The following is a 20,451-nucleotide window of genomic DNA, read 5'->3' on the forward strand; positions in this document are numbered from 1 at the left end:
TGAGGTCCCCCAGTCTCCAGCAGCAGCTCCATGTGAGGTTCCCCAGTCTCTAGCAGCAGCCGCTCCATGTGAGGTCCCTCGGTCTCCAGCAGCTGCTCCATGTGAGGTCCCCCAGTCTCCAGCAGCCGCTCCATGTGAGGTCCCCCGGTCTCCAGCAGCCGCTCCATGTGAGGTCCCCCAGTCTCTAGCAGCAGCTGCTCCATGTGAGGTCCCCCAGTCTCCAGCAGCCGCTCCATGTGAGGTCCCCCAGTCTCCAGCAGCCGCTCCATGTGAGGTCCCCAGTCTCCAGCAGCCGCTCCATGTGAGGTCTCCCGGTCTCCAGCAGCAGCCGCTCCATGTGATGTCCCCCAGTCTCCAGCAGCAGCCGCTCCATGTGATGTCCCCCAGTCTCCAGCAGCAGCCGCTCCATGTGATGTCCCCCAGTCTCCAGCAGCCGCTCCATGTGAGGTCCCCCAGTCTCCAGCAGCCGCTCCATGTGAGGTCCCCCAGTCTCCAGCAGCCGCTCCATGTGAGGTCTCCCGGTCTCCAGAAGCCGCTCCATGTGAGGTCCCCCGGTCTCCAGCAGCCGCTCCATGTGAGGTCCCCCAGTCTCCAGCAGCCGCTCCAGGTGAGGTCCCCCAGTCTCCAGCAGCCGCTCCATGTGAGGTCTCCCGGTCTCCAGAAGCCGCTCCATGTGAGGTCCCCCGGTCTCCAGCAGCCGCTCCATGTGAGGTCCCCCAGTCTCCAGCAGCCGCTCCATGTGAGGTCCCCCAGTCTCCAGCAGCCGCTCCATGTGAGGTCCCCCAGTCTCCAGCAGCAGCCGCTCCATGTGAGGTCCCCCAGTCTCCAGCAGCCGCTCCATGTGAGGTCCCAATAGCTTGAACATAGTCAAACATTAATGGCGGCGGCCCCTGCTACCAATATCCAGGGCTGAAGCCTACAAAAGGTTCTTTCTGTTGCCCATAACAACCAATCACATCATGTTCTGGTAAAATGAAAGCTGAGCTGTGACTGGTTGCTATAGGCAACACAAATCCATATGTATCAGGAAGATGAAGCTATGAGGGTTTGGGAAGTACTGGCCGATAACATGTAATTATATGAAGTTTTTATTTTGATCTGTTGCAGCTTTTATGACTTAAAACAGGGGGGGGAGCAGAGGTCACAGTTAGGTGAGGGCAAAGGCCATCAATCTGAAGGCTGCATCTGTTGCCGTGACAACGCAGTGACCGGCACCAGGAGGCGGTAGAATCACTCCTTCCCGCCCAAGGGGGCGTTGTCAGCAGAGTGAGCGTCGTGCGTGATGACGTTTCTCGCGTCAGGATCCCGTTGTGCGCTTCGTCATCGCTGGATGTCCGGCTCGCAGTGACAGGAGGCAGGCAGGGGAATCACTCCAGGCCGGGGACATGCTCTGGTTCCAGGGATCCATCCCGGAGGCCATAGCCGCGGCCAAGCAGCGGAGCTCCGTGTTTGTCGTGTTTGTGGCGGGTGAGCTGGCTGGGGGCTCGGTGCCCGGTGTGGGCAGCTGTGTTACTGTGTTATGGGGGCAGGACAGCGGTATAAGTGATAGGCTGGAAGTTATGGAGTGACAGGTGACAGGAGTTGCCATGGTAACAGCGGACACTGGTGCTTATGGCTTCTAGGGCTGTGTTCACACTACCACAAAGCCTGAGAGAAAAGCGCAGCCTGTGTCCGTATTCTTCCTGCCAAAACAACGGACGCCATGGTGGATCGTGCTTACCGTAAAGCAGGGCTGGAGCTGCCGCACTACAGACGTGGGATCCATCATGGTGTCGTCTGCGGTGAAAGTGGAAATCAGGCAGAATAAATCATAGTGGAAGCAGAAGCCTCAAATATCCTGAATATACGCCCCCTTCTGGCCAGTGGTGGGAATGTATACTGAGCCCTGTGTATCCGGCTGATAGGAAAGCTGGGTGACCGCTAATATGGCCGCCAGGACAGCTCCCACAGGTCATCATCCAGCTTACTGACCAGCAGAGCTCTAGTAGTGCCGGCCGTGTTCACACTGTGCTGTGGTAGGACCCGATTAGATGGCCATAGCACCGCTGTAACCATCCGCCAACTAGAGAGGAGACCACCGCTTCAGATCAATCAGCATTTGATTACCGGTGGCTGATCAGGTGGGAGGCATCCCTAGGGAGTCCTGGTGGCTGATCAGGTGGGAGGCATCCCTAGGGAGTCCTGGTGGCTGATCAGGTGGGAGGCATCCCTAGGGAGTCCTGGAGGCTGATCAGGTGGGAGGCATCCCTAGGGAGTCCTGGAGGCTGATCAGGTGGGAGGCATCCCTAGGGAGTCCTGGTGGCTGATCAGGTGGGAGGCATCCCTAGGGAGTCCTGGTGGCTGATCAGGTGGGAGGCATCCCTAGGGAGTCCTGGTGGCTGATCAGGTGGGAGGCATCCCTAGGGAGTCCTGGTGGCTGATCAGGTGGGAGGCATCCCTAGGGAGTCCTGGTGGCTGATCAGGTGGGAGGCATCCCTAGGGAGTCCTGGTGGCTGATCAGGTGGGAGGCATCCCTAGGGAGTCCTGGTGGCTGATCAGGTGGGAGGCATCCCTAGGGAGTCCTGGAGGCTGATCAGGTGGGAGGCATCCCTAGGGAGTCCTGGAGGCTGATCAGGTGGGAGGCATCCCTAGGGAGTCCTGGAGGCTGATCAGGTGGGAGGCATCCCTAGGGAGTCCTGGAGGCTGATCAGGTGGGAGGCATCCCTAGGGAGTCCTGGAGGCTGATCAGGTGGGAGGCATCCCTAGGGAGTCCTGGAGGCTGATCAGGTGGGAGGCATCCCTAGGGAGTCCTGAAGGCTGATCAGGTGGGAGGCATCCCTAGGGAGTCCTGGAGGCTGATCAGGTGGGAGGCATCCCTAGGGAGTCCTGGAGGCTGATCAGGTGGGAGGCATCCCTAGGGAGTCCTGGAGGCTGAGCAGGTGGGATGCATCCCTAGGGAGTCCGGGAAAACATAGATACATCCTATGGCTATTTCCCAGGGAGATGTGCGGCCAATGAGACGGCTCAGAACGGCCTCATCAGTCATTGAGGGAGCTCAGGGTGATATTGGCTTGTTCTGCTGACAGTCGCCCCATGCGACATGACCCTTAGGGTTACTATTATACGTAACGATAATCGACCCTATCTGGCCGATTATCGTTCCGTGTAATAAACACAACGATCAGCCGATGACAACCATCATTGACTGATCGTTGATATAGGTGTGGATCTATAATTGTCGGGTGCCAACCATCGCTATGTGTAATAGCGGTGCGCGGCTGACAATATGCAAAAGAATACATTACCTGTCCATGCTGCAGGGCTCCTCTTGCGCTCTGCTTCTCCCCTGGTCCACGCGCTGCAGCTCCAGAGCTCCTCAGCCAATCACAGGCCAGGACCGCCGTGGTCAGTGATTGGCTGAGCGGCCTTTCAAAAGAGACAGGCCGCTCTGAAGCTGGAGCACGCGGACCAGGGGAGAAGCAGAGCGCAAGAGGAGCCCTGCAGCCTGGATAGGTAATGTATAGAGTTTAAGCAAGGGCATCAGTAACGATGTCCATGCAGCCCTTGTTAAATGATTATCGTGCCGTGTAATAGGCCCAGTAAACGAGCGCCAATATAGCAGATTGGCGCTCGTTTACAGGTATTATCGAGCCCGATTGGCCCATGTAATAGTACCCTTAGACTTCTGCTATCAGCAGGCTGTGTTGCTAGAAACGTTTCTGTGGCTGATAATTGTATAAGTGGCAGGGGTCAGCTGAAGACCGGCCAGTGGCAGGGGTCAGCTGAAGACCGGGCAGTGGCAGGGGTCAGCTGAAGACCGGGCAGACGCAACTTACCATGCTTTACAACTTCTCTTCATCTTCCAGTGTGAACAGGGTTTGTGCGGCTGAGAAATAGAAATGGAAACTGACAGCACAGATACGTATATAGAATATAAGGTACAGACGGGATATATATTTGTGCTGTTAGTTTTCAGTCAGTGTATACATGCCAGCCGCGCTGCTTGTTATCTGGTGTCTAGGTATCCGGTCCTCACTGGATGACTGGAGAACCAGATGCTGGATGACAAGTAGCGTGGCTGGTGTATATGGTATATACACTGCTGCTTGTGATCTGGACACTGACAGTGCAGGTATATACATATCCTGTATGTACATCATATTCTATATACATATCTGTGCTGTCACTTTCCAGGGCTGCATCAACAATACAAGGATCATTCATGCAGCCCATTTGCTTGATTTCTTATGCCGTGTAGAGGCGCAGCAAATGTGGCTCTGATCAGTGATCGTTTGCGGCCAAGAAATCTGTGTGTCTAATGGAGCATTTACACAGTCGGATTTATCTGATGGATTTTTTAAGCCAAAGCCAGGAATGGATTTGAAAAAAAGGAGAAATCTCAGTCTTTCCTTTATAACCTGATCTCTGTTTATAGTCTGTTTCTGCCTTTGGCTTCAAATCTGTCAGCTAAATTTCTCTGTGTAAAGGCAGCCCAAGATCTAATAGGTTCATTGATGATCATGAAATGCTGATATACTCATAGACGATCTCTGACAGCAGAGCCCCCCCTCCCCCACTGCAAGAATTACAGCAAAGAGACCTGTAGTCCAGACTCTTCACAGTCCCATAGAGCTTGAATAGAACAGCAGCTCACGTCTAGTACTGCCGCTCCTTGGCTGGGAGTTATTGTTTTGCAACATTTGGAGTCCACTGCTGTATATGATCCCATATTGATGTGTATTGTGCCCATCCTTCAGGTGAGGTCACACTCCAGGCACCCCCACTGATCAGCTGACTGGAGAGGCGCTGTGCTCCAGCTTCTTCATTATTATAGTATATTGTGTAGTGGCTGTTTACTGAAATGGGGCTAAGCTGCAGTACCAGGCACAGCCACTACAGGATGTATGGCACTGTGCATAATAATCAGTGAGGAGACCACTCTATAATCAAGTGATCAGGAGGTTTGCTGGGAATCTGACCCCTGTCAGTCTATTACTGACAACCTGTCCTGAGGAGCTAAAGATTTAGTCTCAGAAAACCGCTTTAAGTGGAAGTTTCGGTATGAAGACTAACCATGAAAACATCATACATATCTATGTATAAAGACATCTTGTCTCTGTATATTATTAGGGCCATTTATGGGTGACACTAACCTCTTCTCTTGTCTCAGGGGATGATGAGCAGTCCACACAGATGGCGGAGAGCTGGGGGAACGAGGAGGTGGTGCGGGCGGCCGCACAGGGATTTGTCGCCATTAAGATTGACAGTAAGAGGTTTGTTAAATAACAATTTACTTCATCAAATCCTCATCTTCCTCCTCCCCTGCATGTGTTATAAATGTATGAGCTCCACATGAAAGGACAGGTCTTTATATGTTTAAGGCTGGGTTCACACTACGTTTTTGCAAAAAAAAAAACGGATGGGAAAAAACTGATGCATTTGTGTGCATCTGTTTTGATCCGTTTTTCTATTGACTTCCATTATATAAAAAAAAAATCAAAACGCATCCTTTTTTTAACGTACACAAAAACGTAGCTGACCTTACTTTTGTGTACGTTAGAAAAGGGAAGCATTTTGATCAGTTTTTCCTTCTAATGAAAGTCAATGGAACACGGATCACAACGGATGCACACAAATGCATCTGTTTATTCCATCTGTTTTGCATATGGATCGCAAATACGTAGTGTGAACGTAGTGTGGCGCTAGAAGTATATTTATATGTCGTATAATAGAAGTCTACTGATAGATGATGTTTTATTAACTTATATATTTCTCCCTTTCAGTGAAACCTGTCTCCAGTTCTCCCAGATCTGTATCCTTTCCCTCTATTTATATGTATAATGTTATATATAATATAGGATGTAACTCAGGATCAGTAATGTAATGTATGTACACAGTGACCCCACCAGCAGAATAGTGAGTGCAGCTCTGGAGTATAATACAGGATGTAACTCAGGATCAGTAATGTATGTACACAGTGACCACACCAGCAGAATAGTGAGTACAGCTCTGGAGTATAATACAGGATGTAACTCAGGGTCAGTACAGGATAAGTAATGTAATGTATGTACGCAGTGATCTTACCATCAGAATAGTGAGTGCAGCTCTGCAGTATAAGACTGGGTTCACACTACGTATATTTCAGTCAGTATTGTGGTCCTCATATTGCAACCAAAACCAGGAGTGGATTAAAAACACAGAAAGGCTCTGTTCATACAATGTTGAAACTGAGTGGATGGCCGCCAAATAACAGTAAATAACGGCCATTATTTCAATATAACAGCCGTTGTTTTAAAATAACAGCAAATATTTGCCATTATATGGCGGCCATCCACTCAATTTCATCATTGTGTGACCAGAGCCTTTCTGTGTTTTTAATCCACTCCTGGTTTTGGTTGCAATATGAGGAGCACAATACTGACTGAAATATACTTAGTGTGAACCCAGCCTAATACAGAATGTAACTCAGGATCAGTAATGTATGTACACAGTAACCCCACCAGCAGAGTAGTGAGTACAGCTCTGGAGTATAATACAGAATGTAACTCTGGCTCAGTGCAGGATCAGTAATGTATGTACACTTTGACCCCACCAGCAGAATAGTGAGTACAGCTCTGGAGTATAATACAGGATGTAACTCAGGATCAGTAATGTGATATATGTACACAGTGACCCCACCAGCAGAATAGTGAGTGCAGCTCTGTAGTATAATACAGGATGTAACTCAGGATCAGTAATGTATGTACACAGTGACACTGCGGGTTACATATGATGAGTGATGATACACCATTTTGTACTAGTCATTGGCCCTTTACAAGTGTCCTCCCAGATCCTGTGGTTTGTATCCCGTCCAGCTTCTTCATTGGAGAGAATGGAATTCCACTGGAAGTCATTGCTGGCAGCATATCAGCCGAGGAATTAATAGCAAAGATAACCAAAGTGAAGCAGGTGCGGAGCGCCCCCCACCCCCCAGCTGTCCGACATGTTGGGTCTGTCAGTGTGTAGAACAGCCAGAAGTCTGTGCCAAACCACAAAGCCTTTATGTTCTGTTTCACAATGACGCTGATATTTACTTAGAGGTTTTATTTCTCGCTGCCTCAGTTGCTTTTTAACCTTTTTTATTTGACAGATGGCCGTTCAGAAGTGTGTGGGAGTCGGTAGAGAGGACGTCGCAATCACGATTTAGCTATTTGAGATTAGAGACGGTTTCACATATAAAAGAAATCTGTGTTTGATGCTGGTTGTACCAAGAGCTGACAACCTAAGCCCCAGAAGGACATGATCTGATTGCCAGGAATAGACTCTTGTGAATCATACGGTTTTCGGTGGGATTGTCAGACGGCATGACCGCATCAGCCAGTCAGCCTCAGATTACTCAAGACTAAAAGGATTTGTCCAGGTCTAACATGGCCGACTTCTTTCAAAAACAGCCACTTTTCCTGGGTTGTGTGTGAGTGGAGCTGCAATTCCAGACACAACCCCAGACAGGTGTGGTGCTGTTTATGGAAGAAATTGCATTAAAAAAACTTGTCTGCTTTCTTCCAAAAACAACCGCACTCTTGATCCCAGGTTGTGTGTTGTTTTGCAGCTTAATTACATGGACGTGAATGGAGCTGAGCTGTAATACCACATCCAACCTGGGACAGCGGTGGCGCTGTTTATGCAGTATAGCAGCTGTGCTTTTTCTAATTTTGGATAACCCCTTTAAATTCCAAAAGATTCAGTGCCGAAACCTTCACACTTTCATACTTATCCCAGCTTTTATCTACTCATCCAGCTCTTCAAAGCTCAGTAGTAATATGAAATTTGTATCACAATGAGATATGGTGTCCGTGCTTCAGAAACATTTGACCTTTGTGCTGGTATTGCTGCATACACAAAGCATGTGACACTTACGTTATCACTGCATACTCTTGTGGTGGTATCACTGCATGTAACAAACATGAGACATTTGTGCCGATATTACTGCATACATGAAACATATGAACCTTGTACTGATATAGCTGCACCAGGAACATGTGACCCCTGTAATGATACAACTGCACCAAGAACATGTGACCTCTGTGATCATATAACTGCACCAGGAACATGTGACCCCTGTGGTCATTTAACTGCACCAGGAACATGTGACCCATGAGATCATATAACTGCACCAGTAACATGTGACCCCTGTGGTCATATAACTGCACCAGTAACATGTGACCCCTGTGGTCATATAACTGCACCAGTAACATGTGACCCTTATGATGATATAACTGCACCAGGAACATGTGACCGGTATGATGATATAACTGCATCAGGAACATGTGACCCTTGTAATGGTATCATTGCTGTAACCGGATGGGTTTATTTCAGATAGTTAAAGTGTCTTATTCATGTGATAGGAAGGAATGTAGTGTTTTCATGTCTTATTTGTATCTATCTATCTATCTATCTATCTATCTATCTATCTATCTATCTATCTATCTATCTATCTATCTATCTTAGCTGGCTGTGTAAGTGGGATTGGTTTGTATTTAGCTATGTGCATGGGAATAGGCAGATGTATTGTTATGTCAACTGTTCGGCCATAAACCTCCCCAGTAGTGTCAACATTGGAGGACACAGTTGTTGTTATTGTCCAAATGCATGTAGCTGAAATTGAACAACCACATTGTGCTTGATAAACATGTACAAAGCCTGGTAAACTTCCATTCATGGTCATCAGTGGTCTACATAGACATTGGAAGCACATCACCCCCCACCCAAACTTACTATAAAGATCGGGGGTATGTAGCTTCTAGTCAGCCTCAGCTGGGACCATGGATGGAAGGTGCCCAGCACCCTGTCATCGAGCGAGATGGGTGTATATTAGTCCATAATATACTATGGGGCTCCCCATTTCATTGTGGAAGGAACATCTATTCATCTGTACCATCTGTAACTGCAGCTAAGTATTGTTTTCTGTAATAAATCTCTTATTTTTCTATAATTCTGTGTGGTTATAGCCTTCTCAGACTATTATCAAAAGCAACCGGTTACATAATGGTGTCAGAAGTGGGATAATAGTCCAGGAATTGCTATAACTATATAATAGAAATATAATGTATGTGTTAGCTGAGATGTGTAGTTGTGGGGTAGATGACAAAGCGAGTCCAGTCCCCTGGTGGGTGTGTAGTTCGCGACCCTGGGCACCCAGCACTCGAGGTGGTGACACCATTTCAGCTGACAGACCCCAGTCGGCTGGTGGTGCCTTGTTATGTCTCTTGAATGGCGGAAGACCGCAGCAGATGTGGGATGGATCTGTCTGCTGGCGCGAATTGAGAGAGACAAACAAGAAAAAGAAGTGAAGCAAGTGGGCTTCATGGATGTGGAGATTGTAGGGTGGGAGCAGCTCCTCACCAGGTTTTGGCCAATGAGCGGTCACAGTGTGTTGTTTTATAGGTTTGAAGTAACTCATGGTAAGAGTTAGAGAGATGTGAAACCTGTAGTAATGTGTTTGCAAAGAGGATGAGTAGAAGTTGTGTGTTATTGGCCGATAAGAATGGATGTTATTGTATTACCGGTATTGGAACGACGAATGTTTAAAAGGTAACAGTGTGATAGTGAAAAGTGTAACTTCCAGCCAAATGAAGGCTTGTATATTTGTGTTGTAATGGTCCGTATATGACGTTGCATGTGTATTTGCACTGCAGAAAAGTTTTTCTATCTCTGTATCTAGGAGAGCAGAGTGAGCAGCAGCTTGTCAGGTAACAGTCTGTGTTCAGCCCCTGAAGCTGATGTATAGATTATAGTAGTAGCATGGAGTTGGTGGAGTTTTAAGTGTAGATATTACTAGATATTCACATTTGAAACTAATGAAGATCATGAATATATTGGCTAGAATGATATCAGTTGGGGACTCTTGTCATTTGAAGGAAAGTTGATGACTATCTGGTGGTGACATTTATAGACTTAATCTCTGTACAAAGTGTTGTCCTCTGTCCATTGTTTTAGTGTTTGTATTTTTTGTGTGGACCAGTCAGATAAAGATTAGTCTGATGGAACATGATGACTTCATGGGATTATTTAATCTATGATATAACTAATATGTCTGTGTTTTATCTGCAGGTTCTTGGAATATTGCTATATATAGTATGTGTATAACCTGGGATGTAATGGATATCCTTTAACATTCATTTAAATCCACGTGGTAACAAATTGGCCAAATGTCAGTACTTTTGTATTGTGTACATGTTGTGTTTTCCTTATTGTTTTGTATTCTGCAGCTGTTGAGAGAAGAACAGAAGTGAAGAGACACCTCCTGCTAATGTTTTTTCTTCCCCTAATTACAACTAATGATTTGTTTGTTTGCAGGAGTAAGTGGCCATCCTAGCAGAGAAGCCAGGTTTGGTATCACCTGTTGAGTCCTGGCCAGAGTAAAACTTAATGTTCTTTTTTGTAGTACTACCCACATGTGTTGTTTGGTTATACTGGGGATTGTAGTTCAGTGAGACACCAGACTGAATAAAAATGCGCATTTAGGTTTTTGGTTTTTGTTTGGAGCTCCAGTTAGAGTTGATAAGAACTCTTTTGTTTTTGTTTTTTTGGAAGTGACTTTGCGCTTCCTGTGAGACTGTTGTGAATGGGCCCATGTATGTCTATTGTTTGTCTGTACTGCCGTATGTTATATGTTTCTAAACGTTTGCGCAGCGATTTTGAACTCAGCTGAAAGCAATAGAGTGATCTATTTAGATCATTCTATGAGCTGTATGTGAATATTACCTGTATGTATGGATGGCTCAGACTGATGTATAGTTCTATGAGTTGTATGTTGGGGTTATATGACAGATAAAAAATGTAAAAGTAACCTGCCTGCATTGTGAAAATTTATAGATGATATGATCTAAAATGAAATGTACTAAATTGAATCAAATTTGACAGATGGTAAAAGAAAGTTGACATGTTTTATACTCCCTCTTGCTATAACAGAAATATGTACATGATATTGATGAGATACCTGAGAACCTTAGAGTATTTAGCAATAAGGGTAGAATGACTAGAGGCATATAGGAGGACAATATGTGTTTGTCTTGTTTGTTCTAGAACAGAAATCCTCAGGTGCTGACTGGGCAATGTTACTACAAGAAGGTGTTGGATTGACAAAATTAGAGTGTGACATTTGTTACTTTTGTTTCATTCATGTAATGAAGGGGTGGTGAAGAACAAACACTATAAAGAGATACAAGAGATACAAGAGCCACCAAGGACGCTGCAAGTCATGCTATTCTGTTCTTGTGACTGAGACTGAGTTGCTGAGCCCACCCCTTACAGCTTGAATGTTTATCTGCTGTGGTCTTTATCTGCTGTGGTCTGTCTCTAACTCCCATCTTCAGAGGAGGTGCAGAGGAGCCTGAAGAGGCGACAACCTGAGACGACTGTCTGCCAAGGTGCCAAGATGATGGAGAAAGATGACCCTCACCCGGCACAGCACTGCCACAGAAATGGGCTCTAGAGTCTGTACCTCCAGCCATATCTGCACCCCCCCTGACCTGAGAGAGAGGAGGGGGATTGACTGAGACAGACCAATCCACTTGCAAAGACATCTATAAAGAGAGACATTTACGAACTAAAGAGGAATTTTTTCAGTGCTATGACTGATAATCCAGCACACCAGTCTTTTCCAGTTTTGTTTTTTAGTTCAGTCAGTGCCGAGGTAATTTCTGTGATAGACAAATAAGAAATAGTGAAATATTGTCCTACAGCAACCTCATGTCCATTATGGACCAAGGGGTGGGAAGTGTCATGACTGATATGTACTTGTCATGGTCTCAAGTTTACTTTATTACACAAAGGTTTAGAAACAGGAGATGAAGTATAAAATGAAGAGAATAGTATGTGAATAATTACATGTTCAAATGAGGATGATACCAAATCTATGACATCACAAATAATGTTTTGTAACTTCCTTAAATCACATCAATAAGACAAGGGGTGGAGTGTAACCGGATGGGTTTATTTCAGATAGTTAAAGTGTCTTATTCATGTGATAGGAAGGAATGTAGTGTTTTCATGTCTTATTTGTATCTATCTATCTATCTATCTATCTATCTATCTTAGCTGGCTGTGTAAGTGGGATTGGTTTGTATTTAGCTATGTGCATGGGAATAGGCAGATGTATTGTTATGTCAACTGTTCGGCCATAAACCTCCCCAGTAGTGTCAACATTGGAGGACACAGTTGTTGTTATTGTCCAAATGCATGTAGCTGAAATTGAACAACCACATTGTGCTTGATAAACATGTACAAAGCCTGGTAAACTTCCATTCATGGTCATCAGTGGTCTACATAGACATTGGAAGCACATCACCCCCCACCCAAACTTACTATAAAGATCGGGGGTATGTAGCTTCTAGTCAGCCTCAGCTGGGACCATGGATGGAAGGTGCCCAGCACCCTGTCATCGAGCGAGATGGGTGTATATTAGTCCATAATATACTATGGGGCTCCCCATTTCATTGTGGAAGGAACATCTATTCATCTGTACCATCTGTAACTGCAGCTAAGTATTGTTTTCTGTAATAAATCTCTTATTTTTCTATAATTCTGTGTGGTTATAGCCTTCTCAGACTATTATCAAAAGCAACCGGTTACAATTGCATACATGAAACATGTCAATCTGCATCATTGAACCACGTGACTCTGGTTTTTATAGACAGACCTGTAGTGTTGCTGGATGGACATCGGGATGTTGCATGATGCAGCAAGTTTTTCATTGTTTGACTTTCTTTTAATCTCCCTACTAGATGCACACGGGGAAAAATGACCAGTTAGCAGAAGACACAAATGTACCCTGTGATCCTCCAGTAACTGGATCCACTGAATCCTGTCCTGTATCGGAGAGCCCATCTACAGAATCTCCCCCTGAAGAGACCTCATCCGCTTCCCCAGAGACCACCCCAGGTCAGATGCTTAGTACGTTGCCCTGCCATGACTTTGTTTCCGTATGCTCCGTGCATTCAGTGTAAATGTATTTTGAATTTCTCCCAGCAGAAAGTGACGATTCTCCCATAGAGGAATCAAAGGAGGTGGTGGAAGGTGCCAGCGAGTCCCCCAATGACATGGCAGAAAAAATGGAGAGGTCGGCTTTATATTTAAATTATACAGACTTGCTAATTGTCTCTTTATGTATTTTATAATTGTTGGTCTATGCTCGGGATGGATAGCAATGGCCTAATTGATGGGGTGCAGACACCCAGCACCCTGTTGATTAGCTCTTTACCAGAGCCACGACTCCCATATCTACATAATTATTACAGAGTCAGAAGTGGACAGCTCTGTTCATTGTGTGTTGGGTTAATGCAGCTCAGCTCCAATTTAAATTGTATGGGGCTGAACTGAAGCAACCCAGCACTACACAATGTATAGAGTTAACTGTGTAGATTCAGGTGACAAAGAACTGATTGGCACAGTGTTGGTTTTCAGACTCCCTGTGGATCACTTGTTGATCGCCTTAATTGTCTGTCTGGAGAACCCCCCTTAAAGTTGAAAAAGTACTTGTCATCAAATATAAGTTTTAACCTACCATCAGGCATGGTAAAAAGTATTTATGACAGAGGGTCTCACTGCTGTGATCAGGAGATATAGCCGGGAAGAGAGCACAGAAGCGCGATCCACTCCCTGGCCGTATCTCCATAACGGCTTATTCTCACAATGTAAGTCTATGGGGCTCTCTTGTTGGAATGAGTGGCTGGGGCTAGCAGTGGATTGTGCTCTCTCCCCAGCTATATCTCCTCATCACAGCGTTTCTTAGTAGTGAGACCTGCTGTGATGAATACATTTTACCAGGCTTGATGCTATGTCAAAACTTCCTTTTGATGACAGGTACTCTTTAAGAACATCTTCACATATCAGAATAAAAGGGCTTGAATTGACTCAGCTATTATAATATCTTGATTGTAGAGTTATGTCCAAGCTGGAAAAGAAAATGGAGGAGAAAAAGAAGGAAGAGCAAGAAGTAAGCACCTTCCTAACATTGCTGAATACTTGGGTTTGTGTGGAATAATTACAGTATCCTTTCTCTATATTTGTCTTCTAAAGAAAGAGATCAAGAAGGAGATCGAGAGGAGAAAACTGGGAAAAGACATGCTGGAGTATAAAAGAAAGCAGGAGGATGATCAGGCCAAGAGGGCACTGGAGGAAAGAAACCGGGAGAAAGCCGAGGACAAAGCTGCCAGGGAACGGATTAGGCAACAGATTGCACAGGTTAGATACTTCAGAGCTGCACTCACTGTTCTGCTGGTGGGGTCACTGTGTACATACGTTACATTACTGATCCTATACTGATCCTGAGTTATATCCCATATTATACTGCAGAGCTGCACTCACTATTCTGCTGGGGGGTCACTGTGTACATACATTTACATTACTGATCCTGAGTTACATCCTGTATTATACCCCAGAGCTGCACTCACTATTCTGCTGGTGGGGTCACTGTGTACATACATTACATTACTGATCCTGAGTTACATCCTGTATTATACTCCAGAGCTGCACTCACTATTCTGCTGGTGGGGTCACTGTGTACATACATTACATTACTGATCCTGAGTTACATCCTGTATTATACCCCAGAGCTGCACTCACTATTCTGCTGGTGGGGTCACTGTGTACATACATTACATTACTGATCCTGAGTTACATCCTTTATTATACTCCAGAGTTGCACTCCCTGTTCTGCTGGTGGGGTCACTGTGTACATACGTTACATTACTGATCCTGAGTTACATCCTGTATTATACTCCAGAGCTGCACTCACTGTTCTGCTGGTGGGGTCACTGTGTACATACGTTACTGCTCCTGAGTTACATCCTGTATTATACTCCAGAGCTGCACTCACTATTCTGCTGGTGGGGTCACTGTGTACATACGTTACATTACTGATCCTGAGTTACATCCTGTATTATACTCCAGAGCTGCACTCACTGTTCTGCTGGTGGGGTCACTGTGAACATACGTTACATTACTGATCCTGAGTTACATCCTGTATTATACTCCAGAGCTGCACTCACTGTTTTCCTAGTTGCTTCTGAAAACATTTCTGAAAACTAAGCTCCTATAATGCAGGGGTCTATACAAGTACTGCTCAGTGCCAGGTGTGGGGATTATATTTCCCAGTATGTGAGTCACCATAGGAAGTCCTGGGCTGATACAAGGCATACTGTTAAGGTTGTACTGACAACATTCATCACCTCATGTAGAACAATGCAAATTTCCTTCCATGTACTTCTAGAGGCGATTGGCTGTAGAATAATATATGTATTTTTATATATACAGGACCGTGCTGATCGAGCTGCCCGATTTGCAAAGAATAAAGAAGAACAAGAGGCCATAAGGGCAGCTGAACTACAGGCGCGACAGGCGGAGATGGAAGCCAGGAGGGAAGCAGCACAGAAAGAGCGAAGGTAAGCACTGTATCCTTGCCCCTGCCTTCTGCCGTCTCGTCTTACCTGCATATGACATTGTGTTCTCCATCTGTTCAGGACTGTAGCCAGGATACAGTTCCGACTTCCCGATGGCTCTTCCTTCACTAACCAGTTCTCGTCAGAAGCTCCTCTGGAGGAAGCCAGGCAGTTTGCTGCACAGGTCAGCGGAGAAGAAAGGATTTAATCTCCATTATTTCTCAAAGAACCATTTTTCTTTTGTTAAGATTCTATTTTATATCGCTGACTTGAAAAGAATAGATGATATAGGTAGCTGTTTCTATTGAATAGAGCAGCACCTGGTTTATATTCCCAGAGATGTTCAGTAGTGTATAAGGTTGAAAGAACCAAGCTACAGTGTCCAATACAATACATGGGCATATCCCAGATCCATATAGGATAGGGAATTGCAATATAATTGGTGAAAATTAAACTGCTAAGACCCTCACCGATCACAAGATTAAAGGAAAACTGTCCCCCTAAATGTATGGAGTGCACTGAATGTATGTATGTGTCCTGCACTCCATTCATTCTCTGTGAGGCTTCACAACATTTCAGTGTGCCAAGACCACCACTGATGAGCTTCCTATGCCCTTTTGACAGGTCAAAAGTTATTGATCAGAGCGGGTCTCACTGCTGACCCTTGCTCTGATCAGATATATAACCAGGGAAAGATCACGGCAGCGCGATGCCAACCCCAGCCTGCAGTGCAGTCCATGAAAATTCCCCATAGAAGTCCATAGGACATTTTGGCAGTCTGAGCTGCTGGCCGGGGAGAGGATCGCGCTGCCTTGATCTTTCCCCGGCTATATTTTCTGAATAGAGCAGGTGTCGGCAGTGAGACCCGCTGTGATCAATAACTTTTGATGTGTCTGATGACACGTTAGAAGTTTTATTTATTTAAGTCATGAGTTTGCTAGTGTGATAGCAATATGGTAAAAGACTAGAGTTTTATTCATTAAATGGATAGAAATCTCAATTTCTGAAGTTACATTTGGTAAACTACAATACATTGTATTACAATAATTCCAAAAATATTAGAACTTTTCCTAAAGTTCCAACTAAACATTCAGTTTTGCTGTATTGCCGCTGGAAGCTGAACAGGTTATGACAAGGGATGGCTGTCTGCACATTTTGCATAGATGAAAGAAACCAGACGTTTTTTTTTTTCTATGGCTTTGTAAAAGGATCACTGAAGCTGACACAGTATAAATGTAGATTTCCTTTTAATGAGCATATAGTCATGGCCGAGGTCAGGACCGTCATTACAAGTAAGGTTAAAATGGCAGAAAACGGATGAGCATTAATAAGATGCATTTATTATCTTCACAGACTGTTGGAAACACCTATGGCAATTTCTCCTTAGCAACCATGTTTCCTCGAAGAGAATTTACCAAAGAGGATTATGGGAAATCTTTACTGTCTCTGGAACTCGCACCCAGTGCCTCAATAGTCCTCTTGCCGGTAGGTGTGCAGCGAGTAGATACTATACGGTCAATTCACATGTGATAGGTTTGTTGCAGAGATTTCTGTCACTGCCCCATTCATCGCCAGCTTGTAGAAATCCAATCACCTGGTAGAGACTTTTCTGCAACAGATCTGCCGCTTGTGAATATACCCATATAATGAGCTATATATGCAGCTCCAGTGTATATTCATTTCTCCTCTTCTGCTTTATTGACAGGCTGGAAGGCCAGCTCGGGCCGTAGTGCAGTCATCAGACGGAGGGGTCTGGGGCTTTTTGGGCACCTTGTTGTACCCTCTTCTTGCAGTATGGCGGTTTCTTAGCAGTTTCTTATTCAGTAGCCCACCCCCAACACAGCACACAGATAGGCCAGGTTATACACAACAAGAAAGTGCAAGCTCCTCAGCCTCTACTAGTTCAGAGCCAAAGAGGTAAGTGTTCTGTACTGCAGGATGGAGCTTTCTCTGTGTGACATCTATATACAAGGATGATTTGCATAGTTTATTTGGGACTTATTCTATAGAAAATATTGTACATCCCCTTGTGCAACATTGTCTGCAACTTAACTTACCACAGTGGCTGGCCTTAGGTCACAGAAGCGCGCTCAATGATGTTTTGCATTCCTCTCAAGGGAACATAGTCCGTCTATTATCGTCTTGCTGTAAAGCATGTCGCTAAATGCTGTTAAAAACAGCTCAGGCAGTATGGCCGCCCCCATAACATTGTACAAATAGTGAAATAACTAAAAATAAAAGTTGGAAAATAGAAACAGATTAGAATAAAATAACAAGTTTTAGTATCTGACTCTAATCAGTTAAAGAACGTTAAGGTTACACATTTCCTCTAAGGGTACATGCACACTACGTAATGGCGACGAAAAACCTGGTGCACCTTCCGCAGCTCGCTCGCGGACGTGCGTGTCTCCACCTGTGTCATAGACTCTATTCTATGCACAGGCAGATTCCGTCTTCCGTTCAAAGAATGAGCAGGTGCATAGAATGGAGTGTACGACACGGGCAGAGACGCATGCGCCCGTCACAGTCCACGAGTAAGAGCAAGTTGCGGAATGCGCAACACGTTTTCTGTCGCCATTCTGGGTGTGCACGTACCCTAACTCTGCACCTCTTACCCAGGAGCTCATGTTATGGCGGCTTTTTGTGTACAGTAAGCAGATTTTCATGTGACCTAATTGGTACCAAGGTAGGTGGCTGTAAACTGAGCATGTGCAATCCAGGTTGTGGGATTTGCCTTACAAGCAGCTCGGGGTTGGAATTTTTGGAGATGTGAGGGAAGATACAGGTGTCCCTTGTTGGTTAGGATAGTTCACACATCTAAAGCTAACCATGCACTTCAGGTAAGTGTTGGCAGATAAGCGACAGTCAGAGGAGTTTTGCAGCCGCGATTTGTTACCCTTTTCAGAACACCTACATACTTGTCGCTCACACTACACGGTGGATGGGGCTGGAAGCCGTTGTGTCTATTCACTTTGTAGCAGTGGCCACACATGTCTGCAACTCAGCCCACGGCCAGGTGAACAGCGGCTGAGCTGCAGTATCAAGGTCCAGCCACTACGCAGTAAATGGAGACACCTGCTTCTGACCCTGTTCACTGCAATTCAAAATGTACATACGTGCGGAATGTTTCTGCTGTGAATTCCTTCCTTTGCAATACAATAAGAGAAATTGAGGTACAGTGGCAGATCTACCTGTAGACATATCGGCCACTTGGTAAAACTCGCTCCATGTCTCAGCGTAGCCTGATTGTTCTTGTACACTGATAACTTGACTTTTTTTTTTCTCCTCCAGAGAAGCTGTTCGAAAAAGGGTACTTGATAAACGATCAGAGGAATTTAAGAAAGAAGGCAAAATCTACAGGTTAAGGACGCAAGATGACGAGGATGAAAACAATACCTGGAACGGGAACTCTACTCAACAGATGTAGCCGCTGACTGACCATGTTTGATTTGTTTGAGCCACGTTTCTGCGGTTTGGGGGGGGGGGGGAGGGGCGGGGGGAGTTTCTGTATTTTAATCACTGTCACACGGCTTAGCTCGATGCATGAAATTAGGATCCTCTGACTCATCTCTGATTGATTCTACTTTTACAGACACTGCACTTGATAGAATAAGCATATCTAGGTATGAGTTCAGGATTTTTTTTTCCCCTCTATTTTTCTTAGTCCTTTTTCATTTGGCGCAGGGTTCTCCAAAGAAAAAATATTAGCGCTGTTGTACAGAGGACCCATCGGCTTTTCTAAGAGATCAGGTTTGAGCAGATGCTTGCACTATCCATAAAATACCAATTCCGCAGCCGTTTCCCTAGAGCTCTGCATTGTCATTCCTCCTGTAAGGATAGGAATAAATTGGAATTGCTTAGTTGTCAACTCGGCAACATATTTACAGGAGGAATAACAGAGGAGCAGCAGAAGTCTAAGGAAACATGCTCCCGTTTTGTTGTTTGCTAAAATGGATGCGTGATAAGAACTTGGAGGTCAGTTTAAAGGGGTTATCCAGCGCTACAAAAACATGGCCACTCACCCCCCCCCCCTCTTGTCTCCAGATTGGGTGTGGTTTCAAACTCAGTTCCATTGAGGTAAATGGAGCATAATTGCAAACCACACCTGAACTGGAGACAAGGGAGCGGAAAAAGTGGCCATGTTTTTGTTGCGCTGGATAACCCCTTTAAGCACCTTTTAAATGGATAGTCTAGGAGTTTTGAGCTTATTAAATCAGGGGCTTGATGTATAGAATGATTCATTAATGGTTTATCTCATGAAAACAACCCCTGTCCATGTGCCCAACCAGGGCACATAAATATCATAGAGGTGGGTCCCCTGCTCAGGAACCCCCATCTATGAGTCGGGACAAACGCAGCTGCTCTGTATAACAGCATGTGTTCTAGATGGTGCAAAAGTCCTTGCCAGGAGCTGATAGGCCTAGAGGGCTACATACCGATGGGGGTGAGACCAGCCAATCAAAATGTTTACCACTAAATGCCTGGGCCGTATGCATCAGTCTTCCTGTCATGTGATCTAGAGCCATCACATGACTGTTTCTGGATGTGACCTCAGGTAGGAGTGTTTCCATATAGCTTCGTCTTTATCCCATTGCCGGGAGTCCATGCTCTCAGACTGTTCCTGTAGCATCCCAGAGACTCCTCATACATAACTTATTTATACTGACGGACACTACTTTATCTCTTCAGCAAGATCAGCGCCAACGTTTTTTTCCCCTCCACTTTTATTCTATGAAATTTTTTTTTCCGGCCGAGAAACAACTGAACTGAAGAAGGATATTTCAGGACTTTATTTCGACCTTTTGAGCAGTAATGTGCAGAGCAAATGTTGATTTATATATATTTGTAACATGTCACTTCTATATAAACATTAGTAATATAAGATCTATGGGAGACTCTGTGTTATCCTTGGGTGTTGTGGGAGAACTTCGCAAGTATAGTGTGCAGAATTATTCTTCCTGCCAAATATATTTAACGCTTGATGGGTCCTATTAATAGTCAATAGGGTCCCTCAACCTATAATTGCTGCCATGACTCTAGTGACATTAGACCT

The 20,451-nt window shown here is 45.2% G+C and overlaps 1 protein-coding gene across 3 annotated transcripts; it reads left to right on the plus strand.

The window, feature by feature from the left end:
- The first annotated feature begins 1,280 nt into the window (after positions 1-1,280).
- On the plus strand, positions 1,281-18,892 carry UBXN4 (UBX domain protein 4). 3 transcript variants are annotated; one of them, XM_069982643.1, is made up of 13 exons: positions 1,281-1,467; positions 5,150-5,252; positions 5,763-5,791; positions 6,809-6,927; positions 12,744-12,912; positions 12,988-13,078; positions 13,900-13,954; positions 14,038-14,202; positions 15,274-15,401; positions 15,480-15,582; positions 16,752-16,883; positions 17,104-17,315; positions 18,690-18,892. In XM_069982643.1, exons 1-13 carry the CDS (start codon positions 1,386-1,388, stop codon positions 18,823-18,825), a joined length of 1,524 nt encoding a protein of 507 aa, XP_069838744.1. In that variant the 5' UTR covers positions 1,281-1,385; the 3' UTR covers positions 18,826-18,892. The 3 variants fall into 3 exon arrangements, with proteins under 3 accessions (XP_069838744.1, XP_069838746.1, XP_069838747.1); XM_069982645.1 differs by having other exon boundaries at positions 12,744-12,900; XM_069982646.1 differs by having other exon boundaries at positions 1,283-1,467; positions 12,744-12,900; positions 12,991-13,078.
- The last annotated feature ends 1,559 nt before the right edge of the window (positions 18,893-20,451 follow it).

This window comes from Dendropsophus ebraccatus, chromosome 9 (assembly GCF_027789765.1).
Source record: "Dendropsophus ebraccatus isolate aDenEbr1 chromosome 9, aDenEbr1.pat, whole genome shotgun sequence".
In the NCBI taxonomy this organism is placed as follows: Eukaryota; Metazoa; Chordata; class Amphibia; order Anura; family Hylidae; genus Dendropsophus; species Dendropsophus ebraccatus.

Coding starts and splice junctions, on each gene's coding strand:
- UBXN4 (XM_069982643.1), top strand. CDS start 1,386: ATGCTCTGGTTCCAGGGATCCATCCCGGAGGCCATAGCCGCGGCCAAG. Junction 13,079..13,899: donor ATGGCAGAAAAAATGGAGAG/GTCGGCTTTATA, acceptor TCTTGATTGTAG/AGTTATGTCCAAGCTGGAAA. Junction 15,583..16,751: donor CCAGGCAGTTTGCTGCACAG/GTCAGCGGAGAA, acceptor TTATCTTCACAG/ACTGTTGGAAACACCTATGG.